Consider the following 12,642-nt stretch of genomic DNA (forward strand, 5'->3'; position numbering starts at 1 on the left):
ATAGTATCTTTCACTATTTTATATTGCATTGGTTATTTAATACTATGTAGAACAAATATTAGATGAGTAATTTTTGTTACTTTTTAAAAAGAGAAATTATAGCAAAATACCTTATTTTAATATTTGAAGATATTTACTATATGTAATGAAGTTACTAATATGCTTAAGAGCTAAGAATTAAGTTTTCTTTATGAAGTCTAATAAACTGTTCAGTAACCAGTTTTTTCCCAAGTGTTTTAATCTAAACTACAAGGACTATTATACTAAAGACTATTATATTATTAGTGGAACATTTAAGTTGATTAATATATTTAATAAGTAAATATTTTAGAAAACACACAGAAATGTAAGATGGAAATTAAAATTCAGACCTTCTGCCATTTCTTTTTATACCCATACCTTCATACATTGCTATGTATATTTTCTAAGCATATTTTAATACATTTGAATTACATTGGCAATTTCACATTTGAAAATACATTTTTAGTAATTGTATAAAATTCCAAAATAGGTTCCTATAAATTTTTATTTAGTTGGTCACTAAGGTTATTTTTATTTTTTTGCTATTATATTACATCTAGACATACTTTATATTTCTCCTTATTTCTGATTGCTTCTTCAATGTAGATCCCCAAAAGAAAATGTACCAGGTCCTAGGATAACAACATTTTTATGGCTTTGATGGCATTGTCAAATTTATTTCCAAGAATTTTTTATCAGTATAAACTCACATGATGGGTACTTTTTAGGCTGATTTTTGTCAATGAAAAATCTTGTTATCCTTTTTAGGTCTTAATTACATTACATTTTTTTTTTTTTAACAGTCTTCATATCCCATGCGTGTGAACAGATGCAAGGAAATCCTAAAGAAAGCTATTAGTATGAAAAAATCTTTAGAAAAGTTTGTTGGAGATGCAACTCGCTTAACAGACAAGCTTCTAGAATTGTGCAACAAACCGGTACTATCATAAATCTTACTGCTTACAGATCATTGTGTTAGATGGTTTTATATAAAGCTTACATATGATTTCAATCTGATTTTCTTTTATCTAATTAATTAAATTCAAATAAAATTCTAAAATGTGTGGGATACACATTTATCAAAATGCACCAAATTGTGTACTTTAAATACAAGCATACAGACACACACATTTATTTAATTTTATTTATTCATTTTTGTGGTACTGGCTTTCAAACTCAGGACCTTAAGCATGCTTAGGCAAGCATTCTACCACGAGGCTACATCTCCACCCTCCATATGATTTATCTTAATAAACTTTAAAAAAATTTCTAACTTGTTTGTCTTCCAAATATCCTCTAAGTTTTTGAAAATTCTTAATATGAATTTTCTGAGAGTAGATTATCCATATTTATCAAAAGTAATTTTGAGAATATAAAATGATCCACAAAAATCTAAGTGTGTAAATTCAGCTATTTATGGTAGTCTGTTATATTCTGCCATATCTTTAAAACTTTGATAGCTCGGGATGTATTTCAGTGCCTGTGAAGGGGCAGACACTATAGTTTTAAGAAAAAAAAGGGGAGTAAGACTTCTTCTCCTGCCTTGAGGTGTCCAAAGATGATTATTATCTGGAATAGTAAATAGTGCTTCTAGTAGACTTATGACCGAAGTAAAAACATGGTTACAAAATCTGCCTAAGGAATTAGTGGAAAAAACCTGGAGAATATGTAGGAAAGAGTATGTGGGAGGGGGTGGTTATAAAAAGGGAGAGACTAACATTAATTGATAGATTTTACTTTGAAATACACTGCAAGTCTATAAAATGTTTTTAGGTAAAAAGATATAGATTACCCTGTTTTTTATCGTCTTTTAAGGGGTAATCTCTTTGCCATCTTCATGAATTCTGTTTCATGTGATATGCTTGACATTATCAAAAAACCATGTTATGATGATCACTAACATTTGTTACACACTGTTAGAATTGCTTTCAATGTATGGGTTTCCACTTCTTTATCTGCAACTTCATGGCAAGCTACACTTAGAAACTCCAAATTTTTCAGGTTTTTAAAGTGTATATACGGGGCTGGGGATGTGGCTCAAGTGGTAGCGCGCTCGCCTGGCATGCGTGCGGCCCGGGTTCGATCCTCAACACCACATACAAACAAAGATGTTGTGTCCGCCGAAAACTGAAAAATAAATATTAAAATTCTCTCTCTCTCTCTCTACCTCTCTCTCTCTTTAAAAAAAATAAAATAAAATAAAGTGTATATACTTTACTCTCATAACACCACTGAGAGTGATGCATTGGAGTATCCCATAATCAAACACATGTCTCTTTCTGCTGTAAAATGCATTCATTTTTATGTGAGAAGTTCAGGTATCATTTGTTAACAAATGAGATTTGGTACCAAACACAAAACAAAAATTTGATTTACAGATCTTTTTGAATGATCTTTTTTTCTAATGCCTGATAATAGATTGTAAACTTCTGTTATCTCCTTTAGTCATTACACAATCCTGTGATGTACTGTTATTATTGATGAGGTAAAAGAGAGATTAAAATGAGATGATTAGAAATTCTTAGAAAAGTAACTGGACACAGTTATGAGGCTTTTAGGAGGATCACCTAAACCTAGTAGATTGAGGCCAGTCTTGGAAATAGAGCCAAGACCATCTCAAAAAAAAAAAAAAATTATATATATATATGTGTATATATATATATATATATATATATATATGTATGTATGTAGAAAACTGTGTGCACCTTAGTTCATGTAATTAAGATAGTGTATAAGTGAAATGTTTGTTGTGGTAGAAGTTAAATGTTCTATAATTCAAGGTACACAGAGAAATTAAAATGGACTATTTCTTTTTTTTCAGGTTGATGGAAGTAGTTCCGTATTAAGCATGAGCACTCATTTCAAAATGCTTAAAAGACTGGTAGAAGAAGCAACATTCAGTGAAATCCTTATTCCTTTACAGTCTGTCATGATACCTACTCTTCCTTCAATTCTGGGTGCCCATGCTAATCATGAGCCATTTCCTGGGCATTGGGCCTATATTGCAGGCTTTGATGATATGGTAAACTTCAGTTTTATATGAACTATAATTTTAAAAATTAGATGAGCTAGAAACTTCAAATCAAGCTAAGAATCTAAGTGAATGAAAAACAAAGTGACTGGAAATAAAGTTGAAACTGTTTTGTACTGATAGTATGAAATCCAGTGATAAAAATTTCTTTTTCAGCCTAATGATTTAACTTTTCTCATGTTTATATTGTTAAGACTGTAATCTTTTTTTCCAATATTTGATTTTTTAATATTCTCTTTTATCCTAAAAATGAAGAGAAAGAACAAAATGCAGGTTTTGTTTATTTCATAGAAGGAAATGAAATTCAGCTAGTAAGAACGTGTTTTTTTAGTATAAAATATGGCTATAAATGTATGATTGTTTTATTTTTTTAATTTAATTTTATTTATTTTTTAATTTTTATTGTTAGTTGTTCAAAACATTACATAGTTCTTGACATTTCATATTTCACACTTTGATTCAAGTGGGTTATGAACTCCCATTTTTACCCTGTATACAGATTGCAGAATCACATCAGTTACATGATTGTTTTAAATAAATGGTACTAAGCACTTCTAAATAAATACTTTTTTTTACCATTTTATTTTTTTATTATTTTTTAAATTTTTTTTATTATTAGTTGTTCAAAACGTTACAAAGCTCTTGGCATATCATATTTCATACATTTGATTCACGTGGATTATGAACTTCCATTTTTACTCCATATACAAATTGCAGATTCACATCGGTTACACATCCACTTTTTTACATACTACCATACTAGTGTATGTTGTATTCTGCTGCCTTTCCTATCCTCTACTATCCCGCCTCTCCTCCCCTCCCCTCCCATCTTCTCTCTCTACCCCATCTACGGTAATTCATTTCTCTCTCTTGTTTTTTTTCCCTTTTCCCCTCACTTTCTTTTATATGTAATTTTGTATAACAATGAGGGTCTCCTTCCTTTACCATGCAATTTCCCTTCTTTCTCCCTTTCCTTCCCCCCTCTTATACCTGTTTAATGGTGATCATCTTCTCATGCTCTTCCTCCCTGCTCTGTTCTTAGTTGCTCTCCTTATGAAAGATGACATATGGCATTTGTTTTTTAGGGATTGGCTAGCTTCACTTAGCATAATCTGCTCTAGTGCCATCCATTTCCCTGCAAATGCCATGATTTTGTCATTTTTTAGTGTTGCGTAGTACTCCATGGTGTATAAATGCCACATTTTTTTTATCCATTCATCTATTGAAGGGCATCTGGGTTGGTTCCTAGCTATTGTGAATTGTGCTGGTATGAACATCGTTGTAGCAGTATCCCTATAGTATGCTCTTTTAAGGTCTTTAGGGAATAGTCCAAGAAGGGGAATAGCTGGATCAAATGGTGGTTCCATTCCCAGCTTTCCAAGGAATCTCCATACTGCTTTCCAAATTGGCCGCAGCAATTTGCAGTCCCATCAGCAATGTACAAGTGTACCCTTTTCCCCACATCCTCGCCAGCACTTGTTGTTGTTTGACTTCATAATGGCTGCCAATCTTACTGGAGTGAGATGGTATCTTAGAGTGGTTTTGATTTGTATTTCTCTGACTGCTAGAGATGGTGAGCATTTTTTCATGTAGTTGTTGATTGATTGTATGTCCTCCTCTGAGAAGTGTCTGTTCAGGTCCTTGGCCCATTTGTTGATTGGGTTATTTGTTATCTTATTGTCTAATTTTTTGAGTTCTTTGTATACTCTGGATATTAGGGCTCTATCTGAAGTGTGAGGAGTAAAAATTTGTTCCCAGGATATAGACTCCCTATTTACCTCTCTTATTGTTTCTCTTGCTGAGAAAAAACTTTTTAGTTTGAGTAAGTCCCATTTGTTGATTCTTGTTATTAACTCTTGTGCTATGGGTGTCCTATTAAGGAATTTGGAGCCCGACCCCACAATATGTAGATCGGAGCCAACTTTTGCTTCTATCAGACGCAGAATCTCTGATTTGATATCAAGCTCCTTGATCCATTTTGAGTTAACTTTTGTGCATGGCGAGAGAAGGGGATTGTTTCTTTTTGTTGCATATGGATTTCCAGTTTTCCCAGCACCATTTGTTGAAGATGCTATCCTTCCTCCATTGCATGCTTTTAGCCCCTTTATCAAATATAAGATAGTTGTAACTTTGTGGATTAGTCTCTGTGTCCTCTATTCTGTACCATTGGTCCACCCGCCTGTTTTGGTACCAGTACCATGCTGTTTTTGTTACTATTGCTCTGTAGTATAGTTTGAAATCTGGTATCGCTATACCACCTGATTCACACTTCCTGCTTAGAGTTGCTTTTGCTATTCTGGGTCTTTTATTTTTCCATATGAATTTCATGATTGCTTTATCTATTTCTACAAGAAATGCCATTGGGATTTTGATTGGCATTTCATTAAACCTATAGAGAACTTTTGGTAATATCGCCATTTTGATGATGTTAGTTCTGCCTATCCATGAACAGGGTGTATTTTTCCATCTTCTAAGATCTTCTATTTCTCTCTTTAGGGTTCTGTAGTTTTCATTGTATAAATTTTTCACCTAAATAAATACTTTTGAGAACTATATTTTTCCAATAGTTTTTAGACTCCAGGACATTTGTCCACTGCTTTCATAGCCTGTTGCCAAACCATATAATGCATGATTACTATCATAGTAGTGCTTTGTTTTTAACTTAAACAATATTGTTCATGGTATTTACTCACCATGTTTACTCACCTCATTAGGTAGACTTGATTTTGGAGAAGGTTTTTTTTTTTTTTTTAAGAGAATTATAATTGTACATGTATTGGATTTCTTTTGACAAAATTATACATATGAGGGCCTGTCCTGTAATGCCAGCAGCTTGGGAAGTAGAGGCAGGAGGATCAGGAGTTCAAAGCCAGCTTCAGTAAAAGCAAGGCACTAAGAAACTCAGTGAGACCCTGTCTCTAAATAAAATACAAAATAGGGCTGGGGATGTGGCTCAGTGGTCAGGTGCCCCTGAGTTCATCCCTGGTACATACCACCACCACCAAAAATAATTATACATATGAGAATAATAATATTGGAAAAACAGTCAAAATATTAATTAAATTAAGGAAATGATTACAAAGAGAGAAACCCCATCCTATTAAAGGAATCAGTACTCTCTTCATTTCACCCACTCACTGAAGGTTTAATACAAAGTGCTCCACTGTTGGCATCCCTGTCCACAGTACTTTTAAATTACTGGTGGACACACCAGCTTATGTACAAGCCTTCATTTATTTTTGATTACTACTTTCTACAGATACATAAAGATGAAATTCCCTTTGGTATATTTATATGTGTATATAACATGATATTGTTGGATTTGTTTGATATTTCTTTGCCTTTGAGAAAGTTCTTTTTTAAAAAATCAAATTCCTTTCAATTGATATTTTTTTAAACCATTAAAACTTTTTTGAAGACAGGTCCTAAAAAATATATTTAAACATTTTTTTAACATTGTGACTACTTTGAAGGAAACTGCATAAATTTGCTAAGTACTCTTTTACTTTATATTTATTCCTAATGGGTGAAATTATTATGTCTTTATTCATATGCTACTATCCTTTTTTAGATCATAAATAATTAAAAGAATTTGTTAAAATACAAATTTACTACAATAATGCCCAGTTAGATCTTATTTATTTATTTATTTGGTACCAGGGATTGAACCCAGGGCCACTTAACCACCGAGCCACATCCACAGCCTGCTCTTTTTACATTTTATTTTGAGACAAGTTCTCACTAAGTTGTTTAGGGCCTCTCAAATTTGCTGAGACTAACTTTGAATTGGCAGTCCTCCTGCCACAGTCTTCCTGAGCTACTGAGATTACAGGCATACACCACCACACTTGGTTTACATCATTTTTATTTTACATAACTCAATATCTATAATAAGTAGACATTAAACAGAATTTTGGCCTTAATTTTTATGTAGAACTTATCATCTTTTAGGTGGAAATTCTTGCTTCTCTTCAGAAACCAAAGAAGATCTCTTTAAAAGGCTCAGATGGAAAATTCTACATCATGATGTGTAAGCCAAAAGATGATCTAAGAAAGGATTGTAGACTAATGGAATTCAATTCCCTGATTAATAAGGTTTGGAGATGTTTGCTTTTATTTCAGAATTATCAGAATTACTCTCAAGTGTATAGTCTTCTCATTATACAGATGGATCACTCTTAAAAAGAAGGAATGATGTGTGACTTTTTCATTTATTAAAAAGTATGATTTAAATGTACAAAACATAAAATTTACCATTTTAACCATTTTTAAGAGTTTAGTGCTCTTAGGTACTTTCTTTCTTTCTTTCTTTTTTAATTAATTAATTGGTAGACCTTTATTTATTTATATGTGGTGCTGAGGATGGAACTCAGTGCCTCACACATACCAGGTAAGTGTGCTACTGCTGAGCCCCAGCCCCAGCCCCTTAAGTACTTTCATATTGTTTTGCAACCATTACTATCATCCCCTTCCAGAACTTTTAAATTTTCTTAAATTGAAACTATTTTTTAAACAGTAATTCCCCATTCCCTGCCAGTCTCTAGCAACTGCCATTCTATTTGCTATCTGCATTGATTTGACCACTGTGGGTGCATCATATAAGTAGAAATCACATAGTGTTTGACTTTTGTGACTGGCTTATTACATTTGGCATTATATCTTCAAGGTTCAGAATTTCCCAAACTGAATAATATCTTATTGTATATCTAGTTTACATTTACTTTATCCTTTGATGAACACTTGATTTGCTTCCCTTTTTGGCTATTGTGAATAATTTTCCTTTTAATATGTGTATACTATTATCTATTTAAGTCCCTGTGTTCAGTCTTTTGAGTATATACATATAAGTAAAATTGCCTGTTTCACTTAATTAATTTTGGGGATCATGTCATGAATTGGTGTCACATATATTAGAGAAATGTTCTACCTCATCCCTAGCCTGTTTCACTTAATTATTAATAAGAAAATTGCTTTTATATAGAAAAAAATAAAATATTAAGTTGAAAGTATTTCCTATTTAATCATTAAGTTGCCAATTTATGCCTTTTCTATCAGATTTATTGGGTGTTATGTTTCAACTCGAGGATGAAAAGTTAGGTTCTGTTTTTATCACCTCACTGATAAAAGCTAATAATTCGGGTTTTTTTTTTTCAGTTTTATTGGTGTTTGATATAGATATCAAAGATGATGTAAGAAATTTATTATGAATATATGATCTTCGAATTTTTCATTAACCAAGCATTAACCATAGCATATTTTTTTATTGGTAAAAATTAAACCATACTATGGAAAGATGGAACTTGAATTTTTCTACAAGTTTTTTGCATTTTTTTTGCCCTTCCTGCCTCTCCCCTCCCCACATTTCACTGGTGTGTTTTGTCTTTTTGGTGGTGATACTGGAGATTGAACCCATGGGCCCTCAACCACAGAACTACGTTCCCCAGCCCTTTTTTATTTTGAGAGAAGACCCTCTAGGTTGCCCAGTCTGGCCTCAAGTTTGTGATTCTACTGTCTCAGCCTCCCAAGTCGTTGGGATAATAGGCATGTACCACTGCACCGGGCAACTTGAACCTCTTTTTTATTAGGAGAAAGTGTTTGGCCTTTAGCATAAAAAGGATGTATTAACAGATGAGGGGTTTTCTTGGTTTTGTTTTTTAAGGACAATTATGAGCCAATAATCTGAGTTACTCCAGGAGCTATGGCAGGAGAAACACAAGTTGGAGGCCAGTGTAGGCAACTTAGTAAGACTCTTATCTCAACAAGATTTTTTTTTTTTTTTTTTTTTTTTTTTTTTTTGTTAAGGGCTGGAGATGTAGCTCAGTAGAAGAACAACTCTGGGTTTCTTCCCCAGGGAAAAAAAATAAAGGACAGTCGTGGGATGGGGATGTATGTAGCTCCGGGATAGAGTACCCAGGTGCTGAGATAAATCTCCAGCACCAAAAAAAGAGGACAGTTATGGTCAATGTTTGTTTTAACCAAAGCAGTTTAAAAGTTAACACTACATTTAAAAACCATTTCAAGGGACTAGGGATGTGGCTCATCTACCGGTAGAATGCTGCCTAGCATGTGCAAGGCCCTGGGTTCAATCCTCAGCACCACATAAAAATTAATTAATTAATTAAAAGTATTGTGTCCAACTACAACTAAATAATAAATATTTAAAAAGACATTTCAAAAGTAATCTGATAAAAAGGATTCTTTTTCATTTAAAATGTTTGCTAAATCAGTACAGTTACTGACTGTTAAAGCATTAGCGCATCCTTCCCAAAGCTCCTTGAGTGTTTTTCTGGTTTAAGTATCAAATAATTTGACTTCATTTTATAAATTTGCCTTAATGAACTTTGTTACTGATTAGGGTATGTCATTACCATGACTAGTCATTAATATGGTCAAATAAAAATAGCCTGATTATGAAAAACTGTAATCTTACTATGTTTGGTCTTAAGGACCACACACTGATTTTTACACGAAATTCTAATGCCATTATTATTTTCCCAGCCTTTGTAGAGTCCACTTATTTGTAAAGTTATGTTTTGCATTAGTGATTGTGCTTTTGAATTGAACAAATTGTAATTATGTATGTGTGCTTAGTTATAATAATTAAACTGAAAGAGTAAGAAATATATTTTGAGGATGTCATGCAACTCATACTCTTTTTGTTATATACTCTTTTTAGATGATTAAGATTAAACAGTAGTCTCTATGCTTGAGTAATTAACTTTTCAGTAGTATCTAAAAACAGAAAATAAGACAGTATTTTGTCACTGTTAAATATGCAACTGTAATATTTTTCACACAATATTCTTGTCACATTAATAATGAATATTAAAAGAAGGACTTGCTCAAGCCATTTTTAATGGTTTGAAAATAGCTGAGGGATACTGCCCCCATACTTTTCCTTTGCTATCTTTTATCTTCACTACATAGTAAACCACCTCTGGCATTTGTTTGCTGTAAAATGAACAATATTTAGATATAATTTGTATAACTTTTAGAACTTTTGAATTCTATTTAAATTTTTTTTAACAGTGCTTAAGAAAGGATGCAGAATCTCGCAGAAGAGAACTTCATATCCGAACATATGCAGTTATTCCACTAAATGATGAATGTGGCATTATTGAATGGGTGAACAACACTGCTGGCTTGAGACCTATTCTGACCAAAATATATAAGGAAAAGGGTACTAAGTTAATTCTTATGACATGTGTATAATGTGGGAGTGATAACTACACAATAAAATATGGGCATGATTGGTTTTAGCATATGACAGTATACATATTTGTTTATATAAGCCATAGTGAAATTATAATTCTATGTACAGAGGCAATTAAGTCTTTTTCTTCTTACCTTCCTTATATTTTGAATCATTTCTTAATCTTCACTGAAAAAGGATTTGAAGTGGCTTACAAAAATATATATATGAAAAAAATTTTCCCAGATAGTGATTAGCAGTTCTGAAACTATAGGTATATTAGTATTTAGGAAAGAAGTAGATATACTGTGAATAATGAGAGCTAGTTTTCTGTCAGAGAAAGAAAAGAGAAAAACCTCGAATGAAACCCAAAGTTTTAGATTTGAATAAGAGATTCTATCTAAATCTTGGATTAATTAAGTAAAAATAATAGGATAACTGTAATCGATTATAACCTATGAAATACAATAGACAGACATAGTACCCAGACTAGTAGACAAACACTTGAGTAAATACTTAAGAAGTAGGAATAGCCTTTTCTTACAGTAGAATTACAGTTGATAATTGTAGAAAGATTGATGGAAATGGAAAATCACCAATTAGCAAACACTAGTAAGAATTGTTATAGGCAGTGATTATCATTGGATCCTAAAATTAATCGCCAAAAGTGTGAAATAAAAGTGGTAGTCTCTAAAAAAAAAAATGAAAGACAAAGACAAATTTTTTAGTTTTGATGACTTCTCAGTGATAGCAAAATATACTATGGAATTGTAGATTAGATCCTGGCTCAGTAAAAGGGTGCTTACTAGTGTGACAGAGAAACTTGAATAAGGTCTGAAAGTAAATTAAAATAATGCAGTAACAATAAGAATTTCCTGATTTAAATAATTGTACTATTCTTATGATAGTTATGAACATTAAGATGAAGAATATACAGAAATTCTGTATATTTATGCCACTTTTTATAAGTTCAAAATTATTTGAAAGTAAATTATTTTGAAATGCATATGATGCAGTACATCAAAAATGATGTATTGGGTTGGGATTGTGGCTCAGCATAAAGAGTTCACCTAGCATGTGCGAGGCCCTGGGTTCGATCCTCAGCACCATATAAAAATAAATAAAATAAAGGTATTGTGTCCAACTACAACTAAAAAACAAATTTTTAAAAAATGATGTATTGAGCAAGTATCAGAGTGAAGTAGAATATAAATGTATAGTTTCCATGGGCTGCTATAAAAATACCACAACTAGGTAGGTTATATTGTCTCACAATTATAGAGGCTAGAATTCCAAAATCAAGATGTCCATAGGACTATGGTCTCTCTTAAAGCTCATGTTTCATAACTTTCTCTTATTTTCTGATATTCTTTGGCTGGTAGCTGTTATCTCTCTACTTTTTTTTTAATATATTAAAAGGAACATAAGTCAATCCATAACAGTAAATAATAGTGATAAATTACTATATTATGGGTATTATAAGTATGTTGTACACATTTATTATTAACAAACCTAATTATCTCTATTTTATAGACAGTATCATACAAGTAACTTGTCCAAGTTCACATGACTAACACTGCAGAACTGAAACTCAAACATAACTTGAGTTGGAATTCAAGGAACTTGCTGTTGACTATTTTATTTATAAGGATGAAATAAAAGGTTTAGATATTGATGTTGGATTTGTTTTTATTGTGAACATGGCTGAATCATACAACATTTCAGGCTAAATTCCTCAAATCATAAGCTTGTCATAAAACTTGAACATCCCAGATAATTTGGATTTTAAGGTTTATTGTAAGAATTAGTTACAATATGGATTTTATTTAGTTACATTATGGATCCTTTACATAAATTATTTCAGAGCACAATGTGTAATGATTCAGTTCACACCTGTACTGTTTTGACTAGCAGAGTTCACAGACTGCTGATGCAGCTCAGTGGTACTTAATTAGTCCTGGCTTCAGTCTCCAGCACTAGAAAGCAAAAAACAAACCAAAAACCTCAAGAGAAGATTTCACTACAGCTTTAGTAAGTGCTACAGCATTTTTACCATTTAGGGTCACCACTAACACTGGAATTTTTCTGATTCTTATTCTGGAGTTATTTGTTTACATAACATTGGTTTTTGTAAACATTAATAAGAAACTACTTTTGATAAGCATTAAAGAAAAACAATGTGATTTATTTTATTATAATATTAGTGAGTTCATAAAAAAATTTTGTTATATGTTTATTGTTTGTTTGTTTCTTTATTTATGTATGTATGTAGTTGTAGATGGACAGCATGCCTTTATTTTGTTTCTTTTTGTGTGGTGCTGAGGATCAAACCCAGTGCCTCACTCATGCAAGGCAAGTGCTCTGCCACTGAGTTACAGCCTCAGCCCAAGTTTTTTAT

General features: G+C 32.1%; 1 protein-coding gene across 1 annotated transcript in view; it reads left to right on the top strand.

Annotated features, from left to right (window-relative positions):
* The window catches only part of Atr (ATR checkpoint kinase), a 106,220-nt gene that overhangs the window by 82,390 nt on the left and 11,188 nt on the right, over window positions 1–12,642 (top strand). The window contains exons 39-42 of the mRNA XM_076868263.1: window positions 825–959; window positions 2,843–3,043; window positions 7,004–7,147; window positions 10,082–10,232. Of these exons, the coding sequence (XP_076724378.1) occupies window positions 825–959; window positions 2,843–3,043; window positions 7,004–7,147; window positions 10,082–10,232 (631 nt within the window). The remainder of the gene's footprint in view (window positions 1–824; window positions 960–2,842; window positions 3,044–7,003; window positions 7,148–10,081; window positions 10,233–12,642) is intronic.

Source organism: Callospermophilus lateralis, chromosome 10 (assembly GCF_048772815.1).
Source record: "Callospermophilus lateralis isolate mCalLat2 chromosome 10, mCalLat2.hap1, whole genome shotgun sequence".
Taxonomy (NCBI): Eukaryota; Metazoa; Chordata; class Mammalia; order Rodentia; family Sciuridae; genus Callospermophilus; species Callospermophilus lateralis.